Raw genomic sequence first — 18,740 nt, 5'->3', positions numbered from 1 at the left:
GGGGAGCGCGGCGGCGCAGCGATTGGGCGCCAGGCCGCTGACGCGCGCTGACGCGCGGAGACTTAGGTGCATGTTGGCAGCGGCAGCGCGAGCCACATAAACAAAGGCACATTGGCGGCCAGGGCCAGTCCGCCCGGCGGCTCGCGCAAGGCTCCGCGGTCCCGCTCGCCTGCCCAGCCGGCCGCCTGCCCTTGCTCCAGCCCCGCTGCTGGAGTCCCCGCTCCCGTCGCCCAGCTCGTCCATCCCTCCCCGACCCCGGCACCCGGGCTCCCAGAGGGAACTGCACTTCGACAGAGTTGAATGAATGAAGAGAGACCGGGAGAACTCCTAAGTGAGTAGGTGCAGCCCAAGCAGCTCGCATTCTTTTATGCTTCTTCCTTCTTTTGCACGTCTCTTCTTTACGTGGGTATGGGACAGGCTCTCTGGAAGTGGGCGCCAGAAGCTGCTAGCGCGAGTGGGGCCGGAGGATGGGGAGTGAGTGCGCGCAGTTGCCGGGGGCATTTGTTCGGACTCCGGCTTCGGCACTGGGGGGGAGTTGGCTCCTCACAGAGGCTTCCAGACTTCTCATTGGTGGGCACGGCCGGAGACTCCACAGTTTTGGGAGCTGCGGACTTGCCCGCGGAAATGTGCGGAAAGTTTGGTCTTAGTGCGCAATTGATTGTGGCCTTTAGACATGGAGACTGCAAATCCTGGGTATACGAGGGGAGGCTGCCTGCAAACTGACAGGCAGAGAAAGTTCTTCAGTTTATGCGTTGTTTGGGAACTGTGTCTCAGCGGCTGGCCGGCCAGCGTGCCGATGTTTCCTGGGTATTGTTGAGTAGGAGTGGTGTTGGTAAAGTGTCCTGTTACTAAGTTGTCTGAAATTTCTGTCTGGTTTTGACATATGCCGTCCCTGGGTATTTGAATATATCAGAGAGAGAAAGAGAGAGAGATAGAGAGAGGAGGAAAGAGAAAGAATGAATATGAATATGTGAAAAGTACAGTTTTGAAAATGTGAAGCTACTAGGGGGTTAATATCCAGCACAGGCGTATGTCTAAGGGCTGTGGCGGTCAAGAGTCTCCTTTCTACTTTTTCTGATTAATCCTTCTCCACCCCATGAAGCAAGATTATGGGGGAGGGGAGGGAACAGAAGGAGTGGATGTTTGGCTTTCTTTTTCATTAGTAATAAGATTGTTTATGCTTTAGAATGCCTTCCAAGTGGGAACATCTGAAAATTACTAGGACACAAAAATGCCTTGTTCCAGCAAGTAGGCAGATTGTGGAAGGCATTTTGGGGAAGGTGTTCAGCTTGCTATACTGGGAAGCACTTCTAACATTGGTGCCAATACCATGTAAGCAATATTTCCCTCTCTTTGCAGACAACATAAGATTCTCCTGGAACAGTAAGGTCCCCTCTTCCCATTCCATAGGCATTAAAGATGTTGAAAGACAAGTTTTCTGGAAAAGTGAACATCAATTCCTCTGTATCGCCAATCCCAGTGCTCTGTCAAAAGCACTTTAGAAACCCAGACGCTTCCACTCAAATTGGCTTCTCCATTGTCCAGGCCTCACTAATATTTTGTAAGGGAGGGGAGGATTGCTTTCTCTTGTTATTATTGACTTCTACTAACTTTCTTCCTCCTTCCCAAAAGAAAAGACAATTTCTCCACAGGGGAAAAAAAAATCAAGAAAAGGTTCGTTCCAATACTGTATTTTCTCTTAGACTCTAGTCTTCGTATTCAGGTCTGATTTAAGCTAAAATGGAAATGACCCCTTCACCCATACTCTAGCAAAGGGGCAAATTCATTACATCATAAGTGTTAAATAAGTTCATGGAATACTTTTCCTCTTTCAGGGTCCTCCCTCTGCAAGGACTTATACAGTGCAATGGGTGGCATTTTCTGTTGTTTCCAGCCATATCTTTTACACATTCATTTTAACTGCTAAGTTTAGTAAAGGCTACACAGTAATTTCCAATGAGACAAACAGGGAGGGCATAGAAGGGCCTGCCTGGTGAGTCTACATATGCCCAGCCAAATCTGTGGGAAAAGACACCTGAAGCTTCCTGTGTCTGTATTTCAGGGAGATCGGAAAGGCTGGACTCCCCATTGCTTTTCTAAAAATCTTGGAAACTTTGTCCTTCATTGAATTACGACACTGTCCACCTTTAATTTCCTCGAAAACGCCTGTAACTCGGCTGAAGGTTAGTGCAACTTCATTTTTTTTTCCTTTCCTCTCCCGAGTTCCCTAAGCATCAAGGAACAGGGCAAGGCATCTTCTCCGGCAAACCCTGTGACTTAAGGTTTGCTGGACCCATCGCATTCGGGAACAACTTTCTCATTGCGCGATTCAACTTCATTTCTAGATGGTCATTTCTAGATAGAGCTTGCTGAACCTGAGCTTCAGAGAAGAGGGGTTGTCTGTGAAAAGGGGGGGTCGAGGGAGGTGTTTGAAAATATTCGGGAGTGTAGACCCTCAATAGCTTTCTAGCTCTGGGTCTTTCTTTGATCGGTCTTTCCACCCCTGCACTGTTGCTCGACAGCATCCGCCCTCTCCCGCCCTTCCTCTCGCGCCCCTCCACGCTCTCTGACCGCCGCGGGCTGCCGGTGTAGCTCCAGGTGTACCCGAGCCCGGGAGGAAGTGTTCAGTTGACCAGGCTGAGTGTATATCACCCTGTTTCATTTCCAGCCATGCCTTGTGTTCAGGCGCAGTATGGGTCCTCGCCTCAAGGAGCCAGCCCCGCTTCTCAGAGCTACAGTTACCACTCTTCGGGAGAATACAGCTCCGATTTCTTAACTCCAGAGTTTGTCAAGTTTAGCATGGACCTCACCAACACTGAAATCACTGCCACCACTTCTCTCCCCAGCTTCAGTACCTTTATGGACAACTACAGCACAGGCTACGACGTCAAGCCACCTTGCTTGTACCAAATGCCCCTGTCCGGACAGCAGTCCTCCATTAAGGTAGAAGACATTCAGATGCACAACTACCAGCAACACAGCCACCTGCCCCCCCAGTCCGAGGAGATGATGCCGCACTCCGGGTCGGTTTACTACAAGCCCTCCTCACCCCCGACGCCCACCACCCCGGGCTTCCAGGTGCAGCACAGCCCCATGTGGGACGACCCGGGGTCTCTCCACAACTTCCACCAGAACTACGTGGCCACTACGCACATGATCGAGCAGAGGAAAACGCCAGTCTCCCGCCTCTCCCTCTTCTCCTTTAAGCAGTCGCCCCCGGGCACCCCGGTGTCTAGTTGCCAGATGCGCTTCGACGGGCCCCTGCACGTCCCCATGAACACGGAGCCCGCGGGCAGCCACCACGTGGTGGATGGGCAGACCTTCGCTGTGCCCAACCCCATTCGCAAGCCCGCGTCCATGGGCTTCCCGGGCCTGCAGATCGGCCACGCTTCGCAGTTGCTCGACACGCAGGTGCCCTCGCCGCCGTCGCGGGGCTCCCCCTCCAACGAGGGGCTGTGCGCGGTGTGTGGCGACAACGCGGCCTGCCAACACTACGGCGTGCGCACCTGTGAGGGCTGCAAAGGCTTCTTTAAGGTGAGCAAGGGCGGGAGTGGAGTAGGCAGGTAAGGACCCCCTAGTGCCCAGGATCCAGGAGTGTGTCCTCTGCCTTGGTGCCGGCAGCCCAGCCCCAGCTCGCTCGGGGAAGGCCTAACTCTCCGGGGTCCGCTGAGGCTGCCCTGCAGCCACCCACGGACTGCGGCGGGGGCTTCGGGGTATCTGAGACAGGGAAGCAGTAAGACGAGGAAACCCCGGGTCGCATTCCCCCGCGCGCAGCCGACCCGGCTGGCCCCCGCCCGAAGTTGCCAGAGCCGGAGTTGGAAGAGGGTCATTTGCATGTGCTAGGAGCTGTCTTCTCTGTTCAGAATGAAATTGGTTAGGACAGAGAACCGTGTCTGAGCTAACCAAGTGGAACAGAATTCCCTATGGTCAAATTAAGTGATCTCTTTATTTCGCCATCCTGATTGAATAATCTTATCATTTTAAATAGAGAAGGTCTCCAAGGAATGTAAATAATATGAATGCCCACGGATTTGTATTTACTGAGCGTCTCCTTCTCCTTCTCTTGGCATATAAAACACAGCAAGGAGCGGCAAGGTTAGCTCAAATGTTAACGCTATCAATTTTCTTCAGTTAAATGCCCTGGGGGAGGAAAAAAGAAAAGAAGGAGAAAGAAAAGGAAAAGAAAAACAATGAAAAGGAATTGTGTGTATGTGTTTGTTTGTGGGGAGGGAATGTAGATCCCAGCCATTAAGAAATTGTCTGCGAGTTGCTGGAATTTCAAAAGAATAAAATAATTTTTGGCTTATATTGTCTCCTTTTGCAGCGAACGGTGCAAAAAAATGCGAAATACGTGTGTTTAGCAAATAAAAATTGCCCAGTGGACAAGCGGCGCCGGAATCGTTGTCAGTACTGCCGATTTCAGAAGTGCCTGGCTGTTGGGATGGTCAAAGAAGGTAGGTCGGGGCAGGCTGCTGAACCCCCAGTCTGCGCCCTTGGGAAACTTGCTCACACCCCATTTGCACTTTACACTTCCCAGAGCCTGGGATCTCCGGTCGCCCCCTCCCCCAGCCTGGCCTCCCGGCCCCCGCAGCTGCCTGCTTGCCCAGTCTCCCCTAGAGAAAGCCACCAGGCCCTTCTCCCCTTTAACTGTACAATCCATTTGGAGGAAGGCATAAAAAACCCCGCATTTTTTTTATGCTTCTCGTCAGTAAAGGCTTTACAAGCAGTGGGGCCCTGCGCCGCCCCGGCCTGGCGCCCCGCGGCTGCCGCCTTCCCCGGGGAGGGGCTGAGGCAGCAGCTGGGCCTGGGCTCTGGGGAGCCGCGCTAACAGGGCTATTCCTTTGCAGTGGTTCGCACGGACAGTTTAAAAGGCCGGAGAGGTCGTTTGCCCTCGAAGCCGAAGAGCCCACAGGAGCCCTCTCCCCCCTCGCCCCCGGTGAGTCTGATCAGTGCCCTCGTCAGGGCCCATGTCGACTCCAACCCGGCTATGACCAGCCTGGACTATTCCAGGGTAAGAAGCTGGCGGGGGGTATCATGTGGACAAACCCACGGATGGGCAGGACCCTTTCCCCACACCCACCCACCACTAACCCTCAGACTCAAGGGGTAAAGGAGGCAAGCAAAGCTATATGCCTCACAGCTCTGGACAGGGCCTCCGGAGATCCCTAGACCTTTAGACAATCCGTGTATCTACAGACGTGAGGACAGGGCAGAGAAAGGAGGAGAGGGACATGCAACAGTGGTTGAAGCTCAGTGAACTCCCGCTACCCCACGACCCCTCCCCTCACCATGCACACCAACATCTCTAGTGCAAAAACCAGAGGCTGTGCAAAATCCCCCCACATCTGCTTCACCCCCTGCCCTCCAAAGAGATGCTTTCATTCTCATCCTTTCTGGCACTGTTGGGGGAAGGATGTGGGGCCTGGTGCCAGGGGGGTCAGGGAAGAAGAGGGGTACAAAGAATGACAGTGGGGTGGGGGGATCAAGCGGTCAGATTCCTTTTCTTACTCCAGCTGTGAAAAATATGTGGACTTTAATTGGAGAAAGTATGTTGGGCAAACCTAGACATGACTGCAATTTTATTAAGATTTGCAGAGGACATCTCAGCTCGAGACCCACTCTGGGACTAGCATGAATACTAACGTGTCAATTGTTTTGTGGAGATAAGAGTGAACGTTTCCCAGGGCTGGATGGCACTGTATTTAGTCTGTATGGAAATGGTAATTTACATATTTAAAGCGGCGACCTCGTAGCACCATCCCTAATTGAATTAATTGCCCCGGAACATCTAATTTCCTTACTGGTCAGAGAGAGGTTTAATTGTTATAAAAACCTGGCTCCCCTACTAGAAACAGGGTTAGCAATTTCACGGGTTATATATTTTAGAGAACCTCATTAAGTGCTTTTTAAAATGAAATTCCAGTTCCAGGCGAACCCTGACTATCAGATGAGTGGAGACGACACCCAGCATATCCAGCAATTCTATGATCTCCTGACTGGCTCCATGGAGATCATCAGGGGCTGGGCGGAAAAGATCCCCGGCTTCGCTGACCTGCCCAAAGCCGACCAGGACCTGCTTTTTGAATCCGCGTTCTTAGAACTATTTGTCCTGCGATTAGCATACAGGTAATGAATGAGGGAGGAGGCAATGCAGAGAGGCCAAGAGAGGAATCAAACAAGCAGAAGAAAGAGAGGAAAAGGGCTATATAAAGGAGGAGTGGGGGAGAGACAAGGACAGAATAGGAAATGAAAGAGGGAAAGAGGAAGGAAAAGATAGAAAACAAAAGGAAAAGAAGGAAAGGAGCAGCCCAGAAGCCCTGTATGAGTGGAATGGAGTTGGGATAGGGGGGCGTTCTTGATTGTTATGAAATTAAACCCGTTCAAGGTCCACTGGTCTACATTTTATTAACTCTTCAGTAATTAGGTGCCTCTTAAATCCCTCATTTATTGCTCTTCAAGTAATTAGTTGTTTAGCTTTTCTCTCTCTCTTTTTCTCCCCTCTCTCTCTTTGGTATTAATTGCAGGTCCAACCCAGTGGAGGGTAAACTCATCTTTTGCAATGGGGTGGTCTTGCACAGGTTGCAATGCGTGCGTGGCTTTGGGGAATGGATTGATTCCATTGTTGAATTCTCCTCCAACTTGCAGAATATGAACATCGACATTTCTGCCTTCTCCTGCATTGCTGCCCTGGCTATGGTCACAGGTCAGTACTGCAGGTGCAGGGCACTTCCCCTCCAGAACTTCCCAGCAGGATTTGTCCTGGCTTTCCTTTGTCACAGATCCTCTCCTATCCTGCCAACTAACTAACTGCCTTGTGCATTCTTCTTTTCTTTCTGATTCTGTTTTCTGCAGAGAGACATGGGCTCAAGGAACCCAAGCGAGTGGAAGAACTACAAAACAAGATTGTAAATTGTCTCAAAGACCATGTGACTTTCAATAATGGGGGGTTGAATCGCCCCAATTATTTGTCCAAACTGTTGGGGAAGCTACCAGAACTGCGTACCCTTTGCACACAGGGGCTACAGCGCATTTTCTACCTGAAACTGGAAGACTTGGTACCACCACCAGCAATAATTGACAAACTGTTTCTGGACACTTTACCTTTCTAAGACCTCATCCCATGCACTTCAAAGGAACTGGAAAGAAAACTGAAACTGTCCAGAAGGGGCAAGTCACGTGGGCAGAGATAGCCCCCTGAGCTGTCTCAGCTTAAGCTGTCCCCCCCCTTCTGTAAACTCCCCTAGCCCCTCAATCCCTAAAGAAAACAAACAAACAAACAAACAAAAAACTGTTGCTATTTCCTAACCTGCAGGCAGAACCTGAAAGGGCATTTTGGCTCCGGGGCATCCTGGATTTAGAACACGGACTACTCACAATACAGTGGTATAAACTTTTTATTATCAGTTTAAAAATCAGTTTATTGTTCAGAAGAAAGATTGCTAATGTATGATGGGAAATGTTTGGCCATGCTTGGTTGTTGCAGTTAAGACAAGGTAACATACACACACACACACACACACACACACACACACACACACACACATCTTAAAGGGGACCCACAAATATTGCCCTTTAACAAGACTTCAAAGTTTTCTGCTGTAAAGAAAGCTGTAATATATAGTAAAACTAAATGTTGCGTGGGTGGCATGAGTTGAAGAAGGCAAAGGCTTGTAAATTTATCCAATGCAGTTTGGCTTTTTAAATTATTTTGTGCCTATTTATGAATAAATATTACAAATTCTAAAAGATAAGTGTGTTTGCAAAAAAAAAGAAAATAAATACATAAAAAAGGGACAAGCATGTTGATTCTAGGTTGAAAATGTTATAGGCACTTGCTACTTCAGTAATGTCTATATTATATAAATAGTATTTCAGACACTATGTAGTCTGTTAGATTTTATAAAGATTGGTAGTTATCTGAACTTAAACATTTTCTCAATTGTAAAATAGGTGGGCACAAGTATTACACATCAGAAAATCTTGACAAAAGGGACACATAGTGTTTGTAACACCGTCCAACATTCCTTGTTTGTAAGTGTTGTATGTACTGTTGATGTTGATAAAAGAAAGTTTATATCTTGATTATTTTGTTGTCTAAAGCTAAACAAAACTTGCATGCAGCAGCTTTTGACTGTTTCCAGAGTGCTTATAATATACATAACTCCCTGGAAATTACTGAGCACTTTGAATTTTTTGTTTTTTTAATGTCTAAAATTGTCAGTTAATATATTATTTTATGTTTGAGTAAGAATTTTAATATTGCCATATTCTGTAGTATTTTTCTTTGTATATTTCTAGTATGGCACATGATATGAGTCACTGCCTTTTTTTCTATGGTGTATGACAGTTAGAGACGCTGATTTTTTTTCTGATAAATTCTTTCTTTGGGAAAGACAATTTTAATGTTTACAACAATAAACCATGTAAATGAACAAAATTTTGTCTTCTTTTGGGGTCAGCAAAAAATGATGGCCAGACGCCAACATAAAATAAGAGTTGGAGATTAATTTGGGTTAGGTCACTTATTTGACATCTGAATTTCAAACTTGACAATCTAAATCTATTCTAGCAAAAGGAACTTGGAGAATTAAAGGAATTATCAAGAGAATTCAGTACAACATTTTCCCCTAACCAGACTTTTCCAGTCTGACAACCTATCTTTATTAGAATCGATTCAGACTCTCTTAACTCTTCTGTTAACTTTTGGAGTAAGTATAGCTTTCAGAAGAAAAGTTCAGGAGACCAAAAATCTTTTGAACTTTTATAGTGCCCCAAGTCTCCTCAAGTTCTTGTCTTGCACAGTGTTTAAGAAGTATCTTTTTAAGACTCAAGAAGTCAATACGGATTTGAGGAGTGTTGTATAGCACCTTTGAGTTTTGAATTCCTCCACTTAAAATTGTTGGAAAGGGTCTTAGAGGAAGGCCTAACCATCTGGGTCCCTTTGGGCCTTGGGTCAGTCTTTGGCACAGAGCCGAATTCAGTAAAGGCATATCTTGCAACTTTTTCTTTTCCTACTTCAGTGGATGATGATGACCATTAGTTTTGCAATTTGCAGTTTCACTATAAAATTTCTGCTTTGTAAGTTTCTCAGATAAATAATCCAATATCCATTTGTCAGGTCCTGGGTTTGGTACAAGCAAGTTGTAGCAGGGTCTCTAGGATTCTATCCAGCACCAACTTTCAGGAAAGAGAGGAAACTAACGCTGTAGAAGCTGCCACAGTCTGAGCTTCCGCTCGGAGCCCTTGTCCTTGGGCGGACAAGGTCCAGCGAATTTCGCCTTCGGCCAGCTGTGAAAGCATAGAGAGTGCAAGATGAGGACTGTCTCTTTCGCTGACCCTGGTGAATTACAGATGGCCACTGGGGCACTGAAATTTATAAAGAGCGTTATTGTTTTTAAAATGCAGAGTTAGAAAAGTAAATTTACACGAGAGCTCTCAGGTTATTTTTCTTTTGCTCTTTTTCCCTCTCTTTTTAAAAGACGTGTTTTGCGGGTCGGCAAAAGAGAGAAGGCAGGTCTTGGTGGTAATTTAAGGTTATTTTTACTCGATGTCTTTCTCTCTGGCTAACAGGGGCAAGAGGGTGGCCACTTAAAAGATGAAATAATAACGAAATGTTCAATTTCCTGGCTTTCTTGAAAAGATGAGGCTGGTCATTTCATTTTCATATCTTACGCCCAGCCAAAGCCGCAAACTAATAAGCAGAGAGAAAGAGAAAGCTCTTTAGAAATGCTGGGAGTCTGAAGAGCCTTCAGCGCTCATCTCCCAGGTGTCTGCAGCCCCGAGACAATTACATTCCGTCACAGAATCCCCGAGAGTTCAACCCAGAAACGAACTCTGTTGACGGTTCTCCCTTAAGGAAGCGGCGGCGCTACCTCCGAGGCCAGCGGGGCGTTGGGTCGTGCGCCTCCCGAGAATTTGGGGTGAAGGGAGGGAGGGATGGCGCTCTCCCTTGTCCGCGTGCAGACTGTGCCAGCTCGGCGTACAATCAATTGTGATTCCTAAGTTGCAAAGTGGCCAGTGCCTTTTCTGTTTCACACAGTCGCTTTCCAACTCCGGTGTGCGCACCGAGTTGTGCGCGTAAAGAGCCTCGCGCGCACCGGCTCCGCATCTTTCGAGATGTGCACGACTGAGGACTTTTCCTGTCCCAGTGTTTCTAGGAGTAAAGCTCAGGAAAAGCAACAAACAGGCTGCATCGCCAAAGCCAGACGTTAAATGGACGTTCTTTAGAAAGTGATTAAAACTTTATATAATGAGGGCTTCATATCGCCCTCGTCTTCCCACGTCCTTTTAAACATTTCAGCTATTGCGTATGGTCCCGGCAATGGAAAATACATAATCATTGTTAGGAAGACAGGACCATACACTTTTCAGTTCTGAGAGAAGATCTAATTTTAAATGTTCGCGGTCTAGCCCCAATTTGAGCGACTGCCTAGAACGCTCTGACTTTATGGAGAGATGCCCTTAATTCAAAGCTCGGGTTAGCAGCGCTGTCCCCGGCTCCTTCCTTGCTGTGTTCTGCTTTTCTTCGGTCTGGGCGACCGCCGCAGCCTCTCGGGGTGCCCTGCCCGCTTTCGCTCGGACATTCCACTTTGGGTAGGTGAGGGTGTCCAGGGACAGGAAGAGAAAGAGAGAGAGAGAGAGAGCCAGAGATACAGATCGTATTTCGGGTCCTGATTCTAACCGGAGAGATATGCATGACCCCGGGAGCTGACAGCACCCCGCAGTGATAGAGGCACCCAACGACCTTATCTTTTGTGCTTCTTTTGGGTGCCCGACACCATCCCTAGATAATTTGGGTGTCTTTCTCCAAAAAATATAGGTCATAAGTCTTATGGGCCACTGGTTCTCTGAGTGCAAAGAGTCTAAAAAAGGAGACACAGATATTCTTGCCAACTTAAGAATGTCATTTGGAGGTTCTATTTCACTATACCTTGCTAATCTTCTGGCTTTTTCGGTGTCAGTGCGTCGACACGAATATCCAATTATCTAATTGTATTTTAAACCTAGGCATTGGAAGTGAAGAGATACTTCCAAGACACAAACAGGTCTGCGAGGGAAAAGTTTTATTTCATTGCAATATTTTGATCACAGAGTTTTCCAGTACAGGATACATTTCCATCTCTCCAGGTCCTATACAGGGCAGTGACACCAGAGCACCTCCAGGCATCGCGTGTGTTGCGCATTTTTGCGCCACCAGCTCCCGGCCTCGCTGCGCACACTCCGTTTCCTTTTTCTTCCGCCGCGCGGCAGCGCGGAGGTGGCGGCGGAGAGTGAGGGGCTGGGGGTCTTTCGAGAGGGCCTCGCCTCGCCTCGCCTACCTCAGAGGGACACATGCCTGTCTCGAGGGCCTTTGCTCCCAAATCCAAGTCGAAAATGGAGACAGGTTCCCTCAAGGTGGAAGGGGAAGGGAGAGGATCTGCTCCTGCAGATTTAAAAACTTTTTCTCAGTATTATTTTGATGGTTAGATAGAGGTCTGGAAGTGAGTGCCTCTAATTCATTCTCCTCCAAACGAGGTTTTAAGAGTTGGTGTCCCCTCCCCCTCCACTCCCCACTGTCCTGGCTATTCGAGAATAGGAACTCTTGCTTCTTGGGCGTGCCCCGGAATTTCACAGCGATCCACACTTCCCAAGCACCCCTCGGGCAGGGACTTTACTCAGTTTTGAAGTTCCCGGAGGACATCTGGCATCGGAGGTCTCAGCTGACGCCTAGTTAACCCCCTCCTCCATAGGACTAAGCTATTAAAAAAAAAAAAAAAGCGCACCCGGTTGCAACAGTCTTCGCGAAAGGGTCTTCTTAGATGCGTGCATCTGAGAGAACTCGAACCCAAGCAAGCACATTTTGCATTGCTGCATTTATTGGGTTCAGTTGATACTGGCTGACTTTGCTAGTAAAGCAAGATATGAATTCCAAACAAGTCATTTTTTAGTAATTCGTTTTTAATAATAAAATAAATACATGGCAATCTCCTTGTAATTTTTAATTTTGCTAGAAACCAAAACATTACACATAACCATTAAGGATGGCGAGACTGTCATTCATTTAAAGTCATATTCCTTTAGTCTCTTTTCTAATCACCACGATTAGGAGCTACCGCTGGGGCCGCAGGGTCTTTCCTCTGACTTTGAGTTTGCCCTTCCTTAGGAGAAGTGCGGCTTCCGTCGGCGAGCGCCTGGTGCAGCGGTCAGTGCGCGGGGAAGCGGGGCCCCTCCCCACGCAGGGGGCGCTCGTAGGAGAGCCGCACCGGGTCCCTATCCACGACGTGCACTCAGTGCCCTGCAGACAGTGGCGGAAGAACTCCGGGTAACCGGGGTTTTGCCGCTTTCTCCTCGCCCCACCCCTTCTCCCTAGGCGCCTCTCCCCACCTAGTCTGATTTTGAGGCTCAAGGATTACTGGAGAGGACAAATGTCCATAGTCTGGCCTGGGGCGAATGTGGAAACGCAAGCGCTCCTGCCTGCCTACTGCGCTTTGGAGATTTAGAGTTTGACTCTGCGTTGCACGGGTAGATTTTTCGGAGACAGCCCTGGAGCAATTAGGACGGACCCGCCCGGGTTAACTCTGTTTCCTCCTTGTCTCTTCCTTCCCTCCCCAGCTGCTCCCCGCATCTTTCCCACGGGTTCTACACCCCCTCCTCCCCCAGGGAAGAGGCGCAACAGGCTCCAGTGGCCGCTTGCTCAGGTCAGGTGCATCAGGGCGCGAGCACGTGCGGCCGAGCGCGCCTCCTGCTTCTCCCTGCACTCACCGGTCCGCGGTGGGTCTCGGGTCTTCTGGAGTGCTAAGCTGGGCTGGGGCTTCCTGTCACACTGGGGAAAACTCTTTTTCTACTTGTGGGGGCACACAAAGAGGCGGGACAGAGGTGCGTCCGCATCTCGGGAAGGACTGGCCCCCACACCCATGCAAGAGCGTGCTCCACACGTGTGCTCATGACCCGAAGCCTGAAGGTAGATCTCGCTTGTCCCCGCCGCGCTTTCAGGTCTCCTCGAGACGCGTGTAATGAACCCTCGGCCTGCGCGCCCGGGAGTGAGCATCTAGTCAAGTGGCCAGACCAGTGCTGCGCGCCTGGAGGGGCCTCCGGGCCGCCACTAAGCCTATCTGCCTGAGACCCTGAGCGCTCCTTCCTCTCTTGAAGACACCGACTGGGGGCCGCTCACTGCCCTCTTCTCGGCTGAGCTGAGCTCTGTCGCGCTTAACTGAACTGAACGCAGCGTTGATCCAGCACCTGGATCCTAGGAGACATCCACTTCAATGCTTTCCTCCGCATTTCTTCTCCCCTAACCCCCTGAATCTCTCTTACTCCTACTTCTTCTTCTTCTTATTTTTTAAATCTAAACTTATGTTTAGATGGTCTAGGATTTCCAGGACGTGCTTCCAGGCGTGCCACCTGTTCTAGCAAATACAGTGCCCGAGGTTCTGCTAGAGACTTCTCTGGGGCAGTAGAGGGTGGCCCAGGGGCTGCTGCCAGTGAGAAGACTACTTGTCTAGCATGGTTTGTACCAGATAATCTGTACTAGAGGGACTTTCAGAGGGGATTGAGCCCACTAAGATTATCCTGCTCTGAAAGCTTGGATGACAGAGTTGTTTTGACAACTCAAATTAAATTGCAATTTGGGAAAGGGCACAGGATAAGGGCAGAGAGGACTCTCCATCAATAAGCTGCAAGTAGGCCAGTGTTTTTCAAACTGAGGGTCCTGACCCATTAGTGGTTTGTGAAGTTATTACAATGGGTTGTTGTCTGAATTGTTTTTCCAAAGAAATGAAAGAATAAGAGAATAAAAATTATGAGTGCTTTGCATACGGTAGCAAAAGTATAAGAAGTCTGAACATTGTTTGCTGAAACTTCTTGGACCACAATATCAAATATATTTAATATTTGTGAGAGTGGGGCTGAGTTAAAAAGTTTGACAGCCTCACTACTGATGGACCAGATTGTGCAGGAAATGAGGGAGAGGGCCACCTTTACTTCAAGGTCCTGTGGTTTTGGGATCAGTCCTCTTTCTTCAGTCTGGTTTGTTTGCTTATTTTTGGTCACCAGTTCAATGGACAAGCACATAAGCACATAGAGCCACCCCCTGGTACCTTGGAATCTGCTACCTGGGAAGAGAGTGAAGAACAAAGCAGGCATAGAAGGAAGCTAGAGAAAGGGGAGGGTAGTGGACATCCCATTGTCCACATGCCAGGCCCTGTCATTTACATGCTATTGTCAAACACAAGAAAGGAAGCAAAACCTTTTCAGGGAAATGGACAGAGATAGGAATGGATAAAGATAATGAATCATACTGTGAATGATCAGGTGAATAGGGACTGAGGAGTTGAAGGAGGAGGAGGCAATTTAGAGAATTTGTTTAATCAGAGAGCTAGAGTTGAAGGCAAACAGAGGTGGGAAGGAGAGGACTAAAATGCCCTAGAAACACAAGAGGCCAGGCTGGAAACAATAATGTGGATGAATTTAAAGGCATGGCAAGCCGTGGGCTAATGGGGGCCATGCAGAAGTTTCAAAGTATGTCATAAAGGAATTAAAAGGAACAACATTATTGGCGTGGAAAGTTACATCTTCTGGCATTCTGTTTTAGCTGGAGGGTTTGTTTCTTAAGCAGTGCCATAATCTCCAGGCAGGGGTGATGTGCACTCCTTCCAAGATGTTGTGAGAGGCAGAAGCAGGAGGCAGATAGAGGCCACCTTCCATGGTTTCTGAGCTCCCTCCATTGCAATAACTCTATCTACCACATGTTGCAAAGCCAGGTCTCCTCTCGCGTACTCCTCTCAACTTCAATCTATTTCCATTTTACAAATGAGGAGATGAAGCTGGGAGGTATTGTTTAATATTTTGGCCTGTAAGTATATGAAATAGTTGGACTTTGATCTCAGAGTGAGGACGTGCAATTCCAAGTGCCTTGCTTTAGCACTACCTGGCTTTTGCAGATACTAACTGGGGTTTTCTCACCTCCTGAGAGTAGAGAAAATTATTTCAAGTGTGTTCAGACTTCTGGAGGGGAGCATTGACATGAAATTATAGCGGTATTACTAATAACATAGTGCTCTTCTCTCTGAAATTTTAAAGAAGGGAGTATTTTGATTGCTTTTCATAGTTAATGCATGAAGGAGTTTTGAGTTGCTTGCTTTGTTGCCCAGTAAAAGAATGGGAATGATTGCTGCATGTGTTTATTATGTCACTGAACAAGTAATATTAAAGGTAGTAAAGAGGAAAAATGTTTTTTTCTCTTCAAGCTATTTGAATTTTTTTGTATTAATGATTTTTCAGCCAGCTTCTAGGTTTTCTACCAGGAAAACTTAGTTCAAAGTCCTGAGCAGGCCACTTTGTAAAACTGAGAAACTGGCTGTGCATGAACCATTTACTCTTTCCTCTACTTCTCCTGTATTTGTGCTCTGCAATGTTTAACTGTTATTAACATTTTCTTAAGAGCTACTCTCACAGTCTACCAAATAGTATAAATAGATTTTGCTTAAAGAGTCAAGCAGAGAGTCATATTTATTCAGAAGACTATCTCCATCTAACTTGGCGTGGTCAAAGGGTGACAAAAATAGTCTTATTATATTATAAAATTTATTAGAATATACACACTCGACAAACAAAATATGGTGGATTTAGGTCAGCTATTTGCTTATACAATAGATTTTGTTCATCTTTGACATTTAATTTAAGCTCCATTTATCTGAGGGCCGGGAATAGGATAAGTATGTTCTGCATGTGTTATGCTTCTTGTTTTATAAGACTTACTTGTCTGCAGTTATCCGGAAATAATTCATAATCAGTGACTTAGGGACAAGGAAGCCTTGTGACATGTTCTGAAAGTGCCTTTCTGAAATGAAGTTCTGAGAAGTTGAATTATGGGGACCCTAAGAGGGGTTTTTATTTTTGAGGAATCAAGATAGCTACATTTGCTTCTTTGGTCTTTTGACTAATTATCCTTTCTGCATACTGAATTGATACAGTTAAAAACAAGCTTCTAGAAATCCATAATGAATCTATTCCATGCCGGGAGTCTGTGTTCTGTGTACTTGTCTTTCTCTCAGCAGTGCTGGGCAGAATTCTCTATATGGGCCACATGTGTGGAAACAACATTTGACACATCAGTGACTTATTTTTAATATATCTGAAAAAAAAATAAAGTCTGCTGCTGTAAAATCTGCACTTGCAGATGTGTGAGCCCTAAATAACCTTTAAAATTGGTCGTAGTGTGGTGGGAGATGTTGGTATTCATGAGTATTTTGACATGTTTGACATTTTATGTATGGTGTACTGCTCTGTCTGTCTTGCATTTTCTCCCCAATAGTGCATATTTTCTTACTTAAATGCAGCTTTTGGTGTTTATATTTGGGGTATACAAGTCTGCTTATTGGATAAATGATTTTTTATTTATGCAAATTATGTTTTAATGAATTGGATTATTGCTGCTTTTTTATACTATGAGCCTAAAAAGAGGAGTTTGTAAAGAAGAGATAATTAGGTTTTCAATTTTTCAAGAGACAATATATAAAAATACATTTGCTATATGCCAAATATCCTAAACTTGCTGTGATCCTGGATTAGCCAACGAGGGAGAGCAATGCTGTGGAATGATTATGCTCTCATATGCCAAGGAATTTGTGCACTAGAATCTGGTGTAATGAATAGAGGTTTTGAAATCAGCCTGAGCAGTATTTAAAATTGTCCTTTATTCATTTACTTTCGGAAGAGGTAAAAGGGTCCCTAGTAGGAAATTTCCAATTGAGCTAAGAAATCTAGGTGGCCTTGAGATAAGTATCATGTAAGAAAACACATACCTAAATATATGTAGAATCAGCAATTTCAACAGCATTTAATGAATAGGATATAGATTTGATACTGTGGTTATCGTCCTTTTGTATCCTCTTCTACATTAGTTGTTTCAGTTGAACTCAATGAATGAGTTCTAATCTTTGGTGAAGTATTTTCAAATTTATGAATACCATACTACTAAAAGAACTAGCATTTTCTTTTAAAGTATTAGAAAGGGCAACAACTTTGGAAGGCAGCTATGCTCATCACTATACCACCAATGCAAGAAAAAGCAACCACTGATTGAAAAGCTTCTGCTACCACATTTTACCTTGTGCCATAATCCCAAGGGCTACATGGTCTGTTCTAACGTCTCCTCAAACTTGACTAATGTTAGATTTGGCTGGGAGTTTTGTAATTCGGAACTAATATGTTGCTAATTACCTTTTTCCCCTTTAAAACCCACGTTGCTAATAATGTGGCTTTCCTTTAAATGTTATTCTCTTTAAGGCTGTAACTGACTCTAAGGCTTTGACATTTTTTTGTCCCAGATATTTCTCCTGTTTTTAATCTCCACTTGTTGTCACATGCCAGGACAGCACTGTACCTCCAGGTAGGAGGACAGAGGGGCAACTCACACTGTCCAGGGTGTCAGAGCTGTTTTTCCTCTGGAGCGGAAGTTTTACATGCACTTTCCTTTGTACCCTCTCCCTGGAGACCAACACATCACCTTCATGACACACACAGCAGTTGAGGCCCAGGGTTTGACCAGAATACTTTAAGTTTACTTCCAGTAAGCAGAAGTATTTAATGTCATTTCTTGTGATTCAAATAGTATCAAGAGACCAACTTGCATGTACTAGCTACGAGTATCTTCATGGGTTCTCTTCTTGACTAACAAAACCTCTGTGTCCCTCACATTCATCTGAACATCTTGCTGAGCAAAATTTCATTCATAAAACACAAAACAATATAAAACTTTAACATTGAAAGTGCAGTGCTGTTCTTTTAAAAATATTATTTTGATTTGTAGAGCAATGTGAATGATTATAGTCTGACACTAACAAGATTGTGAATCTCATTTTCAATGTTATGAGTTAGGAAAAATGCAAGGCTTTTCTTGAATGTGCAGTGTTTGGTATGCTCAACATTGCTTTCATCAAAATATGTACTGTTGATTCATTCATTACATTTCTTGTCTGTACTTAACTGAAAAGCAAGAAAAAGAAAATCAAGTGCTTGTCTTTCCTTGAGTTAATTTCCCTTAACATGTATTCAAAATAAGCATTCCGATGTAGCATAATGTAAAATACTTATGGAATTTGATGATTATAGGAAAGTTGTGGGTGAGAAATGCATCATTCATTAGATTGCAAGTAGCAATGTATGATAGCAAAGGCAAGGTACTATAAACAAGAAGCTGTAAATAAGCATTTTTCTTCTTTCTGTAACTTGAATACAAATACTTGCATTATATGGACATATTCATAAATTTTGATGATAACTTAGTGAAACAGGACCATAAATATGGAAACTAGGCATATTATTAAATGTATATGATTTTACAATGAACGCTTATTATTTTTAAAAGTCTGTGTTCCTATAGCTTTCATTTGGAGAAATCAATCTTCCAGTACTATGAATAGCCTAATCATTTTTTTTTTCTCTAGCTAATAACAGTAACTTCCAAAGATGAAGACTGAACCACAGCAGTCAAACTTAACAACCCTTTGATCAAATTACAAAACTGGTGACTAAAAGGAACATGAAACCTGTGATACATTTTCACAAAACCTTATTTGAAATCTTACTCAGACATGGGCACTGTCACATGTGCTGAAAATTGGTTGGAAGACCATAAATAAAATGAACTGTGATCTAGCAATAAGCTGACTTGCATGGAGTGATTCAGTCCAGGTGCTGTTATAAGGTTTTTATTTAACCTTATTATTAATAACTCTTATAATGAGTAAAGATCATATTAA

General features: G+C 45.6%; 1 protein-coding gene across 4 annotated transcripts; it reads left to right on the top strand.

Annotated features, from left to right (window-relative positions):
- NR4A2 (nuclear receptor subfamily 4 group A member 2) lies at positions 1 to 7,751 on the top strand. Of its 4 annotated transcripts, none has more exons than XM_076005548.1 (8): positions 1 to 331; positions 2,067 to 2,183; positions 2,669 to 3,534; positions 4,325 to 4,454; positions 4,848 to 5,011; positions 5,924 to 6,126; positions 6,525 to 6,703; positions 6,853 to 7,751. In XM_076005548.1, exons 3-8 carry the CDS (start codon positions 2,671 to 2,673, stop codon positions 7,107 to 7,109), a joined length of 1,797 nt encoding a protein of 598 aa, XP_075861663.1. In that variant the 5' UTR covers positions 1 to 331; positions 2,067 to 2,183; positions 2,669 to 2,670; the 3' UTR covers positions 7,110 to 7,751. The 4 variants fall into 4 exon arrangements, with proteins under 4 accessions (XP_075861663.1, XP_075861664.1, XP_012598179.2 ...); XM_076005549.1 differs by having other exon boundaries at positions 2,063 to 2,183; positions 2,847 to 3,534; XM_012742725.3 differs by having other exon boundaries at positions 2,063 to 2,183.
- The last annotated feature ends 10,989 nt before the right edge of the window (positions 7,752 to 18,740 follow it).

The sequence above is a fragment of the Microcebus murinus genome, chromosome 8, assembly GCF_040939455.1.
Source record: "Microcebus murinus isolate Inina chromosome 8, M.murinus_Inina_mat1.0, whole genome shotgun sequence".
NCBI classification, from domain to species: domain Eukaryota; kingdom Metazoa; phylum Chordata; class Mammalia; order Primates; family Cheirogaleidae; genus Microcebus; species Microcebus murinus.
Note: the sequence above shows the minus strand (reverse complement) of the source record. Positions and strands in the feature narration are given on the sequence as shown.

Coding starts and splice junctions, on each gene's coding strand:
- NR4A2 (XM_076005548.1), top strand. CDS start 2,671: ATGCCTTGTGTTCAGGCGCAGTATGGGTCCTCGCCTCAAGGAGCCAGC. Junction 6,127..6,524: donor GTCCTGCGATTAGCATACAG/GTAATGAATGAG, acceptor TATTAATTGCAG/GTCCAACCCAGTGGAGGGTA. Junction 6,704..6,852: donor TGCCCTGGCTATGGTCACAG/GTCAGTACTGCA, acceptor TGTTTTCTGCAG/AGAGACATGGGCTCAAGGAA.